The sequence below is a fragment of the Styela clava genome, chromosome 4, assembly GCF_964204865.1.
Source record: "Styela clava chromosome 4, kaStyClav1.hap1.2, whole genome shotgun sequence".
Taxonomy (NCBI): Eukaryota; Metazoa; Chordata; class Ascidiacea; order Stolidobranchia; family Styelidae; genus Styela; species Styela clava.
The window spans coordinates 17,160,256-17,175,969 of NC_135253.1; the positions used below are offsets into that span (position 1 = coordinate 17,160,256).

Below are 15,714 nucleotides of genomic sequence, written 5' to 3' on the forward strand. Positions count from 1 at the left end.
TACTTAGCTACTTAACATCAGGCTTTCCTGGAGCATCGATTCCCTTGTTTGCTACATTACCTCTTAACCATACCCAATAAGAAATAATTGCAGTTTCTGCAGCTGCTCAGACAGATGTTCAAGCGGGGTTGTAAACATTGCCTGGTTTTTATAATTTTGTTTTTTTGCGTGTTATTTGTCAGTTTTTAGCTCTGTTTCCAAAAAGTAGTTGAATAACTTTTTATTATGCCTGATATGGTTTATGTGAGCTCTAGTTTAATTCTGCAATTGCAGTAATCAAAATTTAGTCTCACGAATGATGTGAGTATTTTCTCGACTATACGCCTATCACGCGGATAAGCCGACTCCCTAATAACAGCTTCGAAATAGTGAATTTATAAAAATTCGCATATACGCTGTTTCCACAAATCGTAACACGGCGCACGCATCTATTACAGTCAATGATGTTCAATTCAAATTTAATATTCAAATATCGCGATTCGCTACCTTCTTGTATATGGCACACACATTCTAGCGCTGCTGTCCACATTTTGATTAAAACAATTTTCGATTATTATATTTTCTGTTTTATCGTAATGGAAGACAGCACTTTGCGGCACAACTAAATTACTGCCAACATGAAAGGAATTAAATCAGCGCCGACTTGAAGCACCAAACGTATAACATGAGGACATTTTTGATTGAAAATATTTTACAATCATTGTTTTATATTAAGGTAGTCGAGATATCCTGAGCGGACACGGCAATAAATTTGGTTATTTTTCGCAAGTCTTCTGAAACATAATTTGTGTGCGCTTCATATATGGGCTGATATATTTTATAATGTATGCCAAAGTGTCTCCCGATTATTTAATTGACTTTGTATACCAGTTGTTATTTGTCTTAATCCTAAAAACAAAAGCGTGGCCGGTGCAATGAAGCACTCCCTGCCCGATAACGGCACTTCAGAAAGAAAACGGCTACCACGAAATAAAGTGATTGATTTATGACCCTTCCGTTTTGCTGATTTAGGAAAAAACGGAAAACACAGCTGTTGCCTAACCCATGGACGTACAGCATAGTATTTATCACATCATATTCATATGTTATTTCAACCTTTCAGTTACCGTAAATGGTTGTTCAAAATGATTGAAATTACAGTTTTATTGTTAAGAATTAATGCTGTGAGTATTATTCTACCTGAAACTTCTATCTGATTCTTACTTCTGCACAAATGATAACGTTTTGACCACGAGACGGCTGGTAGATCAATGCTGTTGCTCTTATGCAAAAGATACAATTAAATTTAATCAAATACAAGCGGTCACGTTTATGATCAGACAATCACGCCTGGACAAGCGATCGCGTGTGTGGTGTGGGCGTGCACGCTCTTTATCGTGAGAATTAAGCATGGTTTGTAGCTATTGCAATTACCGGCAAGTCAGCATTATATCATTTCGTTGCGTGATCAAAGTCTCGATGCGCGGAGGAGCTGATTTTTTGGTGCTATCTGAGGTATGCGCGCATAAGACGGTCCCTTAGTTGGGCAACTTTTTTTTTTAGTTTTAAACTCGGCGTATTTGCGAATAAATACGGTACGCTAAAATTATTGAATTAGATATCAGTGGTCCACCTGTGAGCGGCATGGGGTTAGATAATTTTTTAATAAAATTGAGGATTTATAAATTTAAAAAGTGAAATTTTTTCTATAGTAAGATACAATATAGGGAGACAAGTTTAAGTAGAAACATGTAGGTATATTACATGCTGAAGCGGCACCCTGTCTTGTATATTTTGAATGGTAAAATAATTCTGTCCACTTGATATTTATTTCACCTTCTACAGTTCTATAGGAAGTTTACTTTCTATTTGTGTGCCTCACTGAATAACATGATGGCTTTAGGTCTACATCATCATCAGTACGTTGCCAAGGGCGCAAAATCTGACTAATCGCGGGGCTTTTGTACTTGGTAAAATTGTTGGCTTTTTCTGGCTTTTTTGTGTCTTGATTTGGCTTTTTTGATCGCTGGGATCTGGCAACCCTGGCTAAAGTTGCGGCCCGCGTTTCACCCAGTTATGGGTTATTTGTATCTGGCCCTTGTATTGATGGCTGCACACCCCTGTCTTGGGACATTGCAGCATCGGGACCTAGAATCAGAATTTTTCATTGTTATTACGGTACCGGTATCGGTACTTCTTCAATTACAGAACTAGGGGACAGAACTGCAGAACGCAATCGAGTAAACCACTAACAAATCAGGAGTTTATTGACTCATAATGTCATAATAAATTGCATTATATTGTAATGATCAAGAGGGAAAGAACGGCTGGTGGTTTACCATTAAACAAGGAGATTCTGGGACTGTTAGACTATGCAGTAGCCTGTGCGGAACTGTGAGTGAGCTCGTTGAGTTTGAACATCAGAACACATAGACTATTACATATAACGTTACAATTTCGTTTCTGCACTCATCAGCTTATGGCTGTGTGGAAGAACATCAATGGCAGACATGTATGGTCTCTATATTGTCATAGCCACCAAGTTTTTATGTATTAACGTTTATAAAGTGATAAAATAGTTGGTTAACCCCTTGACGTCAGGCTGAGTGTGGGCTGAGCGAGTGTGGGCTGGGGTAACTTTGGTCCCAACGATTAGTTAGCATGATGCAGCCTACTTACCGCAATACCACTTGTTAATTTTGCAACTTTGAGTGCATGTTATGTAGGCCTACATGTGCACTATGCGCAGAGCCAGTCTGCCTAATAAGCATTTTTGGGTCTCATGTAGTTTCGTACCTAACATACTTCTAGTGGGCGTAGCATGACAATTTTTTCAAGTATCAATCCTAATCCACACCCGACTACACCATCCAAAAATTACATCATTACGACGTCACAGTGACGTAATAGAGCCCTTCAAACTATATGAACTGCCTTCCAAGACGCGCAAACGAGCACCCGAAATTGAACAGTTATTTTTCTCGTTTCCTCATCGCAACGATTCCAATAGGAGAGAGATCAATAACATCAGTCAGTTCTTTATCGTCGGTGCCAATGCCATTTCGGGCGATTGTCTGTATATTTGGCAAGCTCTATGATGTGATTGTGATGTCGTAGTGACATGAGACCCGCATTTTTCTCATTTCACGTTTAATTCGATAATTTGATGTGATTTTGAAATTTCAATATTTAATTATGTGACATTGAAAAATTTATTATACACAGATATATTGGTTGTTCCCATGATTAGGAGCAAAGCTAATCGGCCAGTGGTAAACCCACTGGAATCATTGCAAAGTTAGTTACGGTATAGGAAAAACGGCAATGTCTTTTGAAAAAGTAATAGCTAAAGTCAATGAACACACAAAGAAGTGCACTGATTTTTATGACCTTGCGGAACACCTCAATATTTTTGAGAAAAAGTTGAATGTTGATGTCACTCCCCAGTTGAAAAAGGTTGATTTCTATAGAGGGGGAAGAATACCTGATTATGACTATAGTTTGGAAAAAACAGAAAGTCTTGGTCAATATTCAAGCAAGGAGAATGAAATTAAATCAGATGTGGAGCTTGACCAAGTACTCAATGACTTCAGTCAAGGTCATATCTGTTTGGTTGGGCCAGCAGGATGTGGTAAAACAACCCTTATGAATGCAACATCAAGAAAGGTTCTAGATGGCAAATATTTTCATGGGATTATAAAGATGATTCAATACATGGAATGCGGAATGTTCAACAAGGATGTTAAACTAACAGCCAGTGAATTCATTTTCACTTCTTCAAACCTCACAGAAGAAGAGACGGGATTAGCGGTTACATATACAAACGAAAATCCAGATAAAGTTTTATTTATGATTGACTCCTTAGATACGCTCACATATTCGCCGGACGGAGCCTATGAAATAATCGACATAAGTGAACCAGCATATCCTGAAGTGATAGTATTGAATCTTCTGTCGGGAAACCTATTCCCTGGATGCCGCATTATAAGCTCTACCCGTGAGCATGCGATCAGGAATTATCGCGCTGAAGTTCGGCCAGGAATCGTTATCGCACTCACTGGATTGACCATGGAATCAATTAAAGAAATCATTGCAGGATATGGAGGAAATGAAGAAGCAGAGAAAACCATTAAATATTTTGAAACCAAAGCGCCGTTACTGTTATTGTTATGCACTACGCCTGTGATGCTTGTTTTTACACTTATAGGTTTAAAAATCAATCCTAACCTCAAGCCTCGCAGTATGACTGGAATAATGGTTCTTGTTATGCAATGTATATTACGTTCCCCGCATTTCCACCGGGAGAAAGTTTCAGAAAGTTTTTACTCCCAACATCAAAGCATTCTGGAATTTCTCAAATCATTAAATATTCTGCGAATGGATTTAGAATCTTTCAAGGAGATTGTAGCGAAAGATCTACATACGAGTCCCTATGTTTTTGTTCGCGAAATGGTTTGTGGATTATTATTGGATTGTGAAGTTTTTGAAATGATTGGAATTTTACTTGAAGGTAAAGAAATATTATTGAACAAAACTATCTTATCTATAATGCTAATAAAAGTGAGCATCATGGCCTGCGGTTATTGCTTTGGACTTGACTGTTTTTGCTTTGCACAACACATATTTCTAGTCCAAATACCATACCCGTCGATAAATTGGGTAGACAATGCCGAACAAGTATGATCCCGGTATTCCCCAAAATAGTAGATACTTGCATATCAGAGCCTTGTTCTGAGTGAAAAGCATGAATAAACGTTCTGCCTAAAAACAGATATTTTTTCCTGTATTTCAAACCTATAATAAATTCAGCAACATTAGTAGGCCGTTATGATTTAGTGGCTTTTTCTTTTTTTTTTGCCATACTCACTTCATGCCAAAAAGTAATCTCAAGTATTACTAAGGCTTACCATTCCGGTAGTTGTAGGGAACCACAGTTGGTTATCAAGCAGTGATATTCATGGTATTAATATCTACTCAAAGTTTAATAAATGATCAAGAAATAAACCCTTTAATAACTGTCATTGTCAAGAACAACTTTGAAGTGCCATAGAATCATGCGTAATTGCATACCATAAATTACAATCTTGACTCGAACCTCAAACTTCGAAATTTTGCAGGAATGGGCAACCTGAAAGAAAAGCAAAGTGTTTTGAGAACAAGTTTAAGATCACAATTGAAAAATACGACCAATGCATCAGATTATATGGAACTTCTGAATGCATTAAATGAAGCTAAAGATGGAATAGATGACATAATTGGATCATCTTTGCATCGGATTCATCTTTCCAACTATCCCCTCACAATGAATGACGCTTATGTTATCAGTTCCGTAGCTTCCCTCTGCAGATCAGTAGCAATGAATCTCTCTTCTTGCAATCTCAACTCAAACTTACTCAAAATTATGGAAACTGAATTGAAAGATTCCAAGGTTGAGGTGAGTATGCTTCTGCTTAGGTTCGGCCAAATTGACTTAATTCACTATTCAGATTACATTTGTAAAATGATACTTTCAAAAATGGCATTTCATTGATTAGTGACAGAAATCAAATTAAATCTATTCTGTCTGACCTCTAGCAGATTATTCTAGACTAGACCAAGGGCGGGCAACCTCTGGCATGCGTGACAAACTTGGCACTCGAGCCCATTTTTTTCGGCACGTGAGCAAGGCCTTGGAAACCATATCATTCTCCTACAAATAAAAAGTTACAAGACTCTAAATTGCCCGATGAAAATATTTTATTTATTTATTATAGATGGTTAACAGTCCATTATTTAAACTCTCTTTGTCCTTTCATGAATTATGACTACACAGAAATATATTATGACGTAACAACTGAGTGAGATCTCGTCGAGAACATTCTTACGTAATACAGTTCGCCTGTGGCACACGTTTTCTTTGTTTTTTGCTTGATTTATGAAGTTGTACAGCTCATGTTGGTTAGAGTTACTTGGAGTGGAAGTGGTCACTCCTCCTATGGGCCGGGGCCACAACCCATCAGGCTATGGGCCGTGGCCCATCAAGTTGTACATCGGGACTATTCACTTGGCTAACACAGACAGTCCCCGAACTCATAATAGAACTATAAGATGAAAAATCTAAACAGAATTTTGTCCTAACCCTAACCTGGTACACATACTACAGGAGTATCCTTTTCTGTAGCTTGGTATTTTGCTTTATTTTGATATAAATGCTTATCGTAAGAAAAAAATTTGGTGGCAACCAAGATTTTTTTTTTGATTCGAATATTGACAATTTTGTAAAAATTGAAAATTTTGGTAAGATAATTGTATTTTTCCTGATGGGGCCGCGGCCCATAGCTCGATGGGCCACGGCCCATGTGGCCTGAATAGATGAAGGGTGGTGACTCCTCTACGGCCCATGGGCCGGGGCCACGGCCCATCTAATTGGGCCACATGGTCCGTGGCCCATCAAGCTATGGGTCGCGGCCCCATCAGGAAAAATACAATTATCTTACCAAAATTTTCAATTTTTAAGAAATTGTCAATATTCGAATCAAAAAAAAAAATCGCGGTATGCCACCAAATTTTTTTCTTACGATAAGCATTTATATCAAAATAAAGCAAAATACCAAGCTACAGAAAAGGATACTCCTGTAGTATGTGTACCAGGTTGGGGTTAGAACAAAATTCTGTTCAGATTTTTCACATTATAGTTCTTTTATAGATTCGAGGACTGTCTGTTTTAGCCAAGTGAATAGTCCCTTTGCACAACTTGATGGGCCGTGGCCCCGGCCCATGGGCCGTAGAGGAGTCACCACTTCCACTCGATTAGGATGCTATTACCGAAAAATTTTCGTATCTTAAAAACTTTGCTACTGCATTACTCTCCATGTTTTTCTCTACATATGATTGTGAATCTCTGTTCTCAGTTATGAACTTTATTAAGTCTCGTATCAGGAGTAGCCAAAAGATGAAACCAGTAGTTTGTGTATTTCTTTACAACAAAATATAAACCCAATGTAAAATCTTTATCAGTGGTTATGCAGCATCAGAAGACTCGCTGATATAAAATAAGAAAAGTATTCAAATCTATTTGTCAGAATCATATTTTCCCGAATAGTGAATTTGTCTGACATGTTTAAAAGGTTTCTGATTGTGTATTTTTGCTTTGAAAGTAGCAAAGCATCGTTTTTAATTTTGGTCGGCACGGAGAATTTAGTCGTTAAATTTAGCCGATTTTGGCACGCGAGCCGAAAAAGGTTGCCCACCCCTGTTCCAGACTATTCCTAAAATCAATTTTTTTTTATATCAAAAACATCTAGAGCTGTTGTCATTGTCATTGTAACAATGATCACCAAGTTTGAGCTACATATAGTTTTGTTATTGTGTTTTTATATTGTTTTCGCTGGACTAGCACTGGACTTTCAATTTTGTACTATGTATAAGAGTAATGTACTTCCCAGATGACTATTGGATTTTATATTTTGTCATAAATTCTCTTGAACCCCTACAGCTCGTTGTTTTTCGAGTCATAATCCTGTGTGTGTTTGAAAAATAAAACATTTGTTCCCATCCAATTCAATGTTTCTCTCTTATTGATTGCAATGACTGAACCGATCAATTTCAAATTTTTATTGTGTATTTAAAGCTAGTAGAAAGGTATTATTTTTTAGTACTACGGTGCTGATATTCATTCAAAATTTTACTATATTATTTCATTTCATGGATATTTCATTTTCTCTTATTGTAACAATGGGAACACTTTTGAATGGCCTTCGAATCTTTGTGCATCCATACATGTTGCTCCATTATTTCATCAGATCAAGGTATTATTGCTAAATGGAAACAAAGATATGGGAATCAAAGGTTTGTCGTCGGTTGGTCGAATACTTTCCAACCAATCTTTCATCGATGAGCTAAACTTGAGCAACTGCAACATCTCATGGAGACAACTGAAAGCTTTCAAATCAACATTAGGGAACACAGAGGTATTGCTATGTTTTTGAATGAACCTTCCCATAGTAGCATATTGAATGAGCTGTATTCTTGTCTCGTTTGATGACATCTCTATGTTCTGCAGAATCTGCAAAACTACAAGACAGTGTCAAACTTTTCTGCTGCCCGAGGTGAGTTTCTGATAATGCTGCCCCCTATACCTAGCTTCAAAATAATTTTAGGGATAAACATATTATAGATGTTGTTATACATGAGAACAAATAAATTAAAGATCAAGTAAGAGTGAAATGTTTGAGTGAAATATTATTATTAATATTTATTTAAACCATCGAACTAAGCAACAAAGTCACCCCTATAACGTGCTGCACGGGGCTGCCCCCCCTCTACACACCCACTGCTTTAAGGTCCTAAATCACTCCATGTCACCCAGATAACGACTAGCGGTTTTTATCTGAAATGGAGAGTTTGCAAATCAGACATCGTTTATTTATGTCTTTTGTTCCGAACAAGGCTATACAAGTAGTCACTGATATCTAATGATTTACATGGAGCTACTTTTATTTGGAAAAAACGGAATCTTTCCTTTTCGACATTGCCTACCCAATTTATTTCACCTATTATCAGTTCTAAGATGAGTATATGTTCTTATTTTATTAAAATAGATTGAACAGTTGGATTTGAGTGGAAAACGTATGGCGAGCCATAAAGATGTTGTGGCAGTAGCAAATCTGCTTCCTAATATCACTAAGGATTTATTTCTGGATGGATGGGAAATCAAAGACGAAGATAAAAATATATTGCAGAATAAATTGAACGAAATTAGTTCTGAGGTTTGTTTTGTGCCTGTCGACCGTGCCTGTCTTTTTTTTTCTCGGAGTTCAGAGCTGGAATCAGAGTCCGAATTTTTACAAGTCAGGATTTGGTGCCTAAAGCTCTATCTTATTATTTGCTCTTTGTAGAAGTGAGCTTTGATAGATAATATTAGATAATGATTTATTTCTGAATATATCAGAGTACACATTGCAGTAAAAATTAAAAAAAAATATAATCATAAAATATAATCGGAAGGGGTTGAGCAAAGTCAACGAGGGCGACCGACCCCTTAGCTTGAATTTTTATAAACTAACCTTAAGCGTTTTAGCAGGGTTTTGGGTGTTTTTAGACGGGTTTTAGGCGTTTTAGTATATTAATTCATACTGGCTGTTGGCATGTAACATTTGCTTGATTCTAACAACACTGTTAAAATTTTTCAGAAACTATTGATTTGGCTTCCAGAAGAAAAGATGAGACATGAGAGCGATCCACCACGTGCTACTCCTGAACAAACTATATCGAATACAGATTCTGGTAAAGCATCGTTTTTATACTTTTATTGAGGAGTTTGTTGCTCTGAACAAGGCTTAAAGCAGCAGGCAATACTCCACTCCACACACTTTGAATCATTACAAGGATAATAGGAAATTGCTGATCATGTTAGCTATATGGGAAAATACCAGATGCCAGAAATACTATAAAAATACATGTGGGCATCATTGCAGAACCTTTGCTCTGAACATAGCTCAAAGTAGACAGGCAAAGATTTATAACTATGATATTTTCCATTCGGAATGTAGCCCATTCTGTAATAATGCTTTATAAATAAAATATGTCGTTTTCTGAAACTATTTTTGTATCTAAAAATTGACAGAATCAGAATTTCAATATACCAATATCAAAAATGTAATATACGGAATATAACTTTTTTAACATGTAAAATATTGACACCATATATTCTATTTTTAGTTCTACCCAAGATCAAAAATTTTTGGTCTCAAGTAAGTGGTTCTAACGTACTCTTGACCTGGAATGAAGTCCCAGGAAATGACATTCTATACAAAATAGAAGTTTTCTGTGATGATGTGAAGCTCAAAGAAACTCTCACAACGTCATTTCCTCAGTGTAGAATGAAATCACCAATGCCTGGTAGACAATATCGCTTCCAAGTATGGGCCGAGGATTCTCTAGGCAACTTTGGAGCCAAAACCCAGTCAAAGAATGTTATTAAAAGTGAGATATGGTTTTTCTGTTCATTCTGGAGGAATGGAGGAAATCCGATAGAACAGCTTGTTTATGACGTACTGTAGCCTCCCTTTTATGGTAACAATTCATTTCGGTTACGAGAATAGCTAATCAGATAATACAAATGCGGAGACTAAGATATTGGCGGCAATAGCCAATAACTACCATTGTGGTTCTTAGTCATCCGTGTCCCAAGAGTCCTTCCAAAGACAGTCAACACAAGAATGAGGAGTCAAGCCCAGTGTGCAGGCCTCTTGTTCAAGTATTCTTTATCGGAAATCTTAAACTGGTCAAATTATCAGATTTGAAAAGCGTTAAGAGTCAAACTTTGCACCTAAAACTAATCAAAAGTGATTTGTTGTCAATATTTTGTCATCCAGGTCTAAATCAAATATGCTTCAGTCTGTTGCCTGCAGACAGAAAAAAATTCTTCCAGGCTCTGGATTGGTTTCAGAAAATATTCTTGCGTAGTAAAATATGCCCATGACTATGTAGAAGCAGCCACTGATATATGAGGAGCTACTATTATTAGTAAATATCTGAAGCTATCTTGTTCGATATTGCGTTTATATTTTTATTGCATTCTGTGTGTTTTGCGGGGTTTGAACACAAGAACCTTGCCCTTTGATGCCGATGTAGTTAGGCCCAGAAATGTCCATTATTACAAAGTTGATTTTTGTTTTGCAGTTGAAAATATTGGAATTGAAGGAGGCTCAATGATCTTGAATGAATGTGATATTACATTCCCTCCCGGGACGTTTAACAAACAAACAGTAGTATCGATCTCTGCTGCATTAGACAACTCAATATGCCCAGATGGTTATATTTGTGTCTCACCAGTATTCAATATCAGTGCGGAATCTAAATTTCTAAATGATGCAACTATGCGTATCAAATCTTGGTGCTTCGGTTCAAATGAAGTCGACATCCTCCACTTTTTACCTGAAAATACTTGGAGCGTCATCAAACCCGACCGAATTTCAAACGATGGAATTATAGAATTTCGATGCAGAGAGTTCAGTCCAGTAACTGCTGCCCTCAAGTGGTTGGTTGGGATGATTTGGCGACCACAAATTGTTGTCGACAATTGTCTCTATATTTTGAATGGAAATGAATTTCACTTTACATTTTACGCCAAGTGCGAGACTGCTCGTGATGACGTCAGATTTCACTACAAGGAACTAGGGGCTCAGCTCGCTCCTGTTTGGTTCAATCCGGTAGTCCTAAGATCGTCCGAACGAGTTCGCATTGGTGTACAAATACAACCGGGCCCAGAGAATGTACAAATGCAACAAGTACACTTGCAGTTTGATCAACCCCATGTCCAATTTACTTGTAATGAAGAATTTCTATTGGCGCAACGGCAAAATTTCACTTTTCGACTTTTTCCCAAATTACAGGAATTCCCCGAAAGAATAATTGAATGCAGAATTGAAAAAAATGAAATAGAGTGTGGCAGACGGAATTTTACTTTTCCACTGCAACCAATTGGTAAATATATTTTCTGAAGAATTTTGCTTGACCACAAGAAAAAGGGTTATTGAGTCGGAATCTTGAGCCTGTTGTTTTGCTGGTTTTGGAGTCGGAGCAATTTTTCAAACTCAGAAGCCGAATACCAAGCACTAAAAATTTATATATTTTCAATCACTGCCTTAAGTGATTTCTAATTGCTAATAGTTAGACAAAAAAGTGTCTCATAGAATGCTGTTACTTTTTACTCAAATTCAATATGGATACATGTGAATCATCACACAATTGTGCTAGTTTTGAAAAATTGTGTTACCGCATGCACATACACATGCCTTAAATCTATCACAACGTATTTCATTATGAATTCATTATGTAATTTCTTTTCTAGGTGGCGATCAAGCAGGACAACGTCCGATGAACTTTTATGGAGATTTCTTGGGTGAAGTCCATATGATGGGACAAGGAAATGAACATGTTCAGCAAGTACTACAGGAGGTAAAGGCAATGTTTGATTTTCCATTTTGAAGATCAATGGTTAAAATCCCTTCATGGGAAAGTGGGCGAGCTGTACCGAACCAAAACATTTTTGTTACTCCACTGTTGAAGCGATCATTGCGAAACGAAACACAAAACTTATTTTAGCTTGTTGAAATGCCATTTTGAATGCTTTTTTATTTATTTTATATATAGTTAAATTTCCCTCAAAACAAGATGTGTACTCACTTGAAGGTAATGCAGACTCATTCCTGTGCACCCACTGAAATGCCGGAACCATGTAGAATTTAGCTGGTTAAGTAAATATTTAATAATCTACTCCTGGATGAATTTCGAAATACCATTGAATAGTGATTAAATTGGTCATTTTTAACATCGGTGTTCCACTTATTTTAGATTATTAGAAATGAATTTAGTAATGCAAAGTTTCAATCAATGGTTTTTAATTTTTACAGTGTTCAAAGTTAAATGGAAGTCAGTTTTTTTTAAATTTATTCGTGACAAATATAAACCTTCGATTCTACTTGGTAAAGCTTATGCTTTGAGCATTTACTCTCTGATTTGATGCCACTTTATTTGTTTTCAGGCACAGAATGAACAGATAGAAGCAAATGAACAAGTTAATGAACAAGAGTTGGCCATAAATGAACCACTAGTGATGGAAGATGAAGGTTGGTTGATGATATTTTCATATTCGCCTTGGCAGAAAGGGAAGTTTATAGAACAAAATATAAGGGAATGCTATCTCTTATCTGATCATCACTCCAATTCAGTCCTAAGTCCGCCCATGGGTGCTTATTTTTGATGAGCGTTTATATGGTGCTTAGATTTGACCCGTTTCGTGCCCTAAATATAAATTCATGTCTGCCCCAAAGTATGCATTACCATTTCACAACAAATATAAGACAAGAAGCGATATTTGATGCCATATTTCCAGACTTGTGATCAAACAGACTGGGCGTACAGCTGGTCTTATTTTACCAATTTTTCTTTTTTTCAAATAACGGTCCCGTGTGATCTCACAGAAAGACTTGATAGATTGAAAAGCTGTAATTGGTGTGGTGTTTATATTGTATTGAGACTATTTCATTTGTTATGTCTTATCAAATCAAATCTGAATACCTTGCTATTTCGAATGGGTCCTAAATTTATCCCGGGAAAAGGGAAGTTGATCAGACAGTCTAATACTGTGTTTCAGTCTCATACCTGAAGAAATACACATCATAGCTTACTCATTTATTTAAATGTGACATACTTCTTGCGGTATGCTAACTGTTTCAATTTTGGTATGAGAACAGTGGACTAAGATGACAGCGCCCTTTTTTTTCAAAAATACCATATAATATTCAAACCTGCACTAATTTGAATGTGGAATATTCTAAATATATTTGATGATATATTATTTCTCTCTCAGAATTGGATCTTTGTTGAATGACTGGAATTTTGGGCTCGCAGTTCGCTATGCATTTCCAGGATTTTCAATATAATCTACTATTCCGAAATTATTTTAAAATTATTACCGGTTATAGATGAAAAAGAAGAATTTATAGAAGGTAATGTATATCCAATGAGTTCAAATTTGGATATACAGAATGGTAAAACAAACAATGATTTTTATTGGTTCTTTATTGTTTCAAGTTTTTAGAAATTTAATGTTTTGGTCACACTGGGACTAACATGATCTTTTTAAAATGGGACTGTTCCAAGTTATTCATATAATCCAAAATATCTGTGGAACCGAATAAATGTCAATTTTATCTCACTTTTCCATATTTTCACTTGCTCGAATTTTTGACTTAATTAGAAAACTGCTTGTTCAGCGCTTAAAACTGGGTTGCAGAGCCCAATACATTCCATTTGATGGACAATTATCAATCAATTAAAAGAAAGTGTTTGATTTGTCACTGGTGTGGTTTTTAATTTTTAAATATGTCGAAATATTGTTTCAAGGATTGTTGGATGGACTGCTCTAATTTTTTTATGATGATGCTATAAGGTTTGCTGAACCAGCAATTTTTGATTACTGATTTAAGATCTCACCATGAGTTTATTTATATTCATATTATTGACCTATTATTTATTCATATAAACTATTCAATTATTTTTCTTAATTGGCTGTACATTGAAAAAACTATGCAATAGTTGATTATGCTTCACAACCATTCTGTATTATCCAAAATATATTTGTAAATCAGGTTTAGAGACCTTTAGTCGTGCTGAGGACAGGGACATATGTCAAGTTCCCTCGAGCTATTGAATAAAAGGTGAATATTAGTGACAGAAGAGTTGCAGGCCACCACACATATGCTGAGAGATCTATATTAAGGTTTATCCTTGGAACACAGATGCCAGTAAATAGTGGATAATGAATTTAAAGCATTACTTCAGGAAAATATATGGGCGGACGTTTTTAAGTGAAGAACCTCCATTGAAATTTAGTTGTTGGGATACGTCTTTAGCGCTAGTCAAATTTTATCACCCGGGAGAACTTTGGCTGATCTGACACATTTAAACAAAGTAAGTACAAAGTACTCCCGATTCCAGTCAAGAAAACGAACTACCATATTTCATTAGGATTCTACTCATTTTTGGGGTTGACATAAGTTCAGTATAAGAAGACTTAATATTATGATGAACCATGGTTATTAGTTTACGTCAGGAATGCACAACCTTTTTCCCTTTAAGCGGATTTCGTTTTCGTGAAAAGACTACGGCCGCCATTAAAGTCGAGGTCTGTTACGAGATGTAAAAATAGCTTTTTTTTAGGTCAAATAACTTTATTCAAGACAATATTCTCAAGGAATTCCAAATATATATTGGAATAGTGAACAGCGCTTGATTTGTCCCCCGAAAAATTCCGTTTGCTCATCATTGCATATACCAGTTTTTTGAAAAAGTTTCATAGCTTAGTCAATATGAGACGCAACCTCTGCTTTGATTTTCCGTACCATTCATAGGACTCCACCCTCAAACATAAATTTCCTTGAACGGATCAGATGATACATGGTTTATATATAGAATTACCATATTTTTGTGACCTAGGTGCGGGACGTCTCCAAAGTCCATAGCTGTGATTTTTCCAACTCTAAATTAACCCATTTTACATTAGACTAGAGGTCTATATTTAAAACCATCCCGGGTGTCTTCATTGACCATATATATTGTCATCGAGAGTTATGCGGTGTCTGTCTAAATATCGGTTACAGTTCGAATAATAGAAAGAAAATTACGTTAACGTTGAACACCCTTTTGGCGTACACGTAACAAAATGTAGCAAATGAAACCACGCATCCAACTTCAGTAAGTAGGCAACAACAGTATCGAAAACATGCTAATAACTGGTAATGTTGACTGTAATATTATGCTGACTGGCGGGACTGTTGACTGACCGGTCGGGACGCCGGGAAAAGACGTTGAGAAGTGGGACTGTCCCGCCTAAAACGGGACATATGGTAATCCTATTTATATACATTAACTGTGAATCTTAATAGTGAATTAGGGTCGTATCGCTCCCTCCAGTTTATACCGAATCTGTCTGTACGATAGGCAACAAATGGTAAGAATGAATTTCAAAAGCAAATTAAGCCTTATTAATATATTCCACTGATTTAAGTGCAATGATAGATGCGAAAAGACATTATTGAACTAAGAATTTGGTAAGGCATCGAACTTTCCAGAATTGAAACCTGAAATCGGCATCATTTGAGTCTTTAAAATGTCGCAAAAAACACCAAATTCTAAAAGTTGAGAACCAACTGATGTACATAATAATAAGAGAGCTGTGCTCAAATATAT

The 15,714-nt window shown here is 36.4% G+C and overlaps 1 protein-coding gene across 1 annotated transcript; it reads left to right on the forward strand.

The window, feature by feature from the left end:
* Positions 1-1,763: 1,763 nt before the first annotated feature.
* On the forward strand, positions 1,764-14,110 carry LOC120327163 (uncharacterized). The gene is made up of 10 exons (XM_039393588.2): positions 1,764-4,489; positions 5,097-5,413; positions 7,761-7,928; positions 8,559-8,726; positions 9,150-9,243; positions 9,679-9,942; positions 10,642-11,445; positions 11,813-11,919; positions 12,506-12,590; positions 13,334-14,110. Exons 1-10 carry the CDS (start codon positions 3,304-3,306, stop codon positions 13,348-13,350), a joined length of 3,210 nt encoding a protein of 1,069 aa, XP_039249522.2. The 5' UTR covers positions 1,764-3,303; the 3' UTR covers positions 13,351-14,110.
* The last annotated feature ends 1,604 nt before the right edge of the window (positions 14,111-15,714 follow it).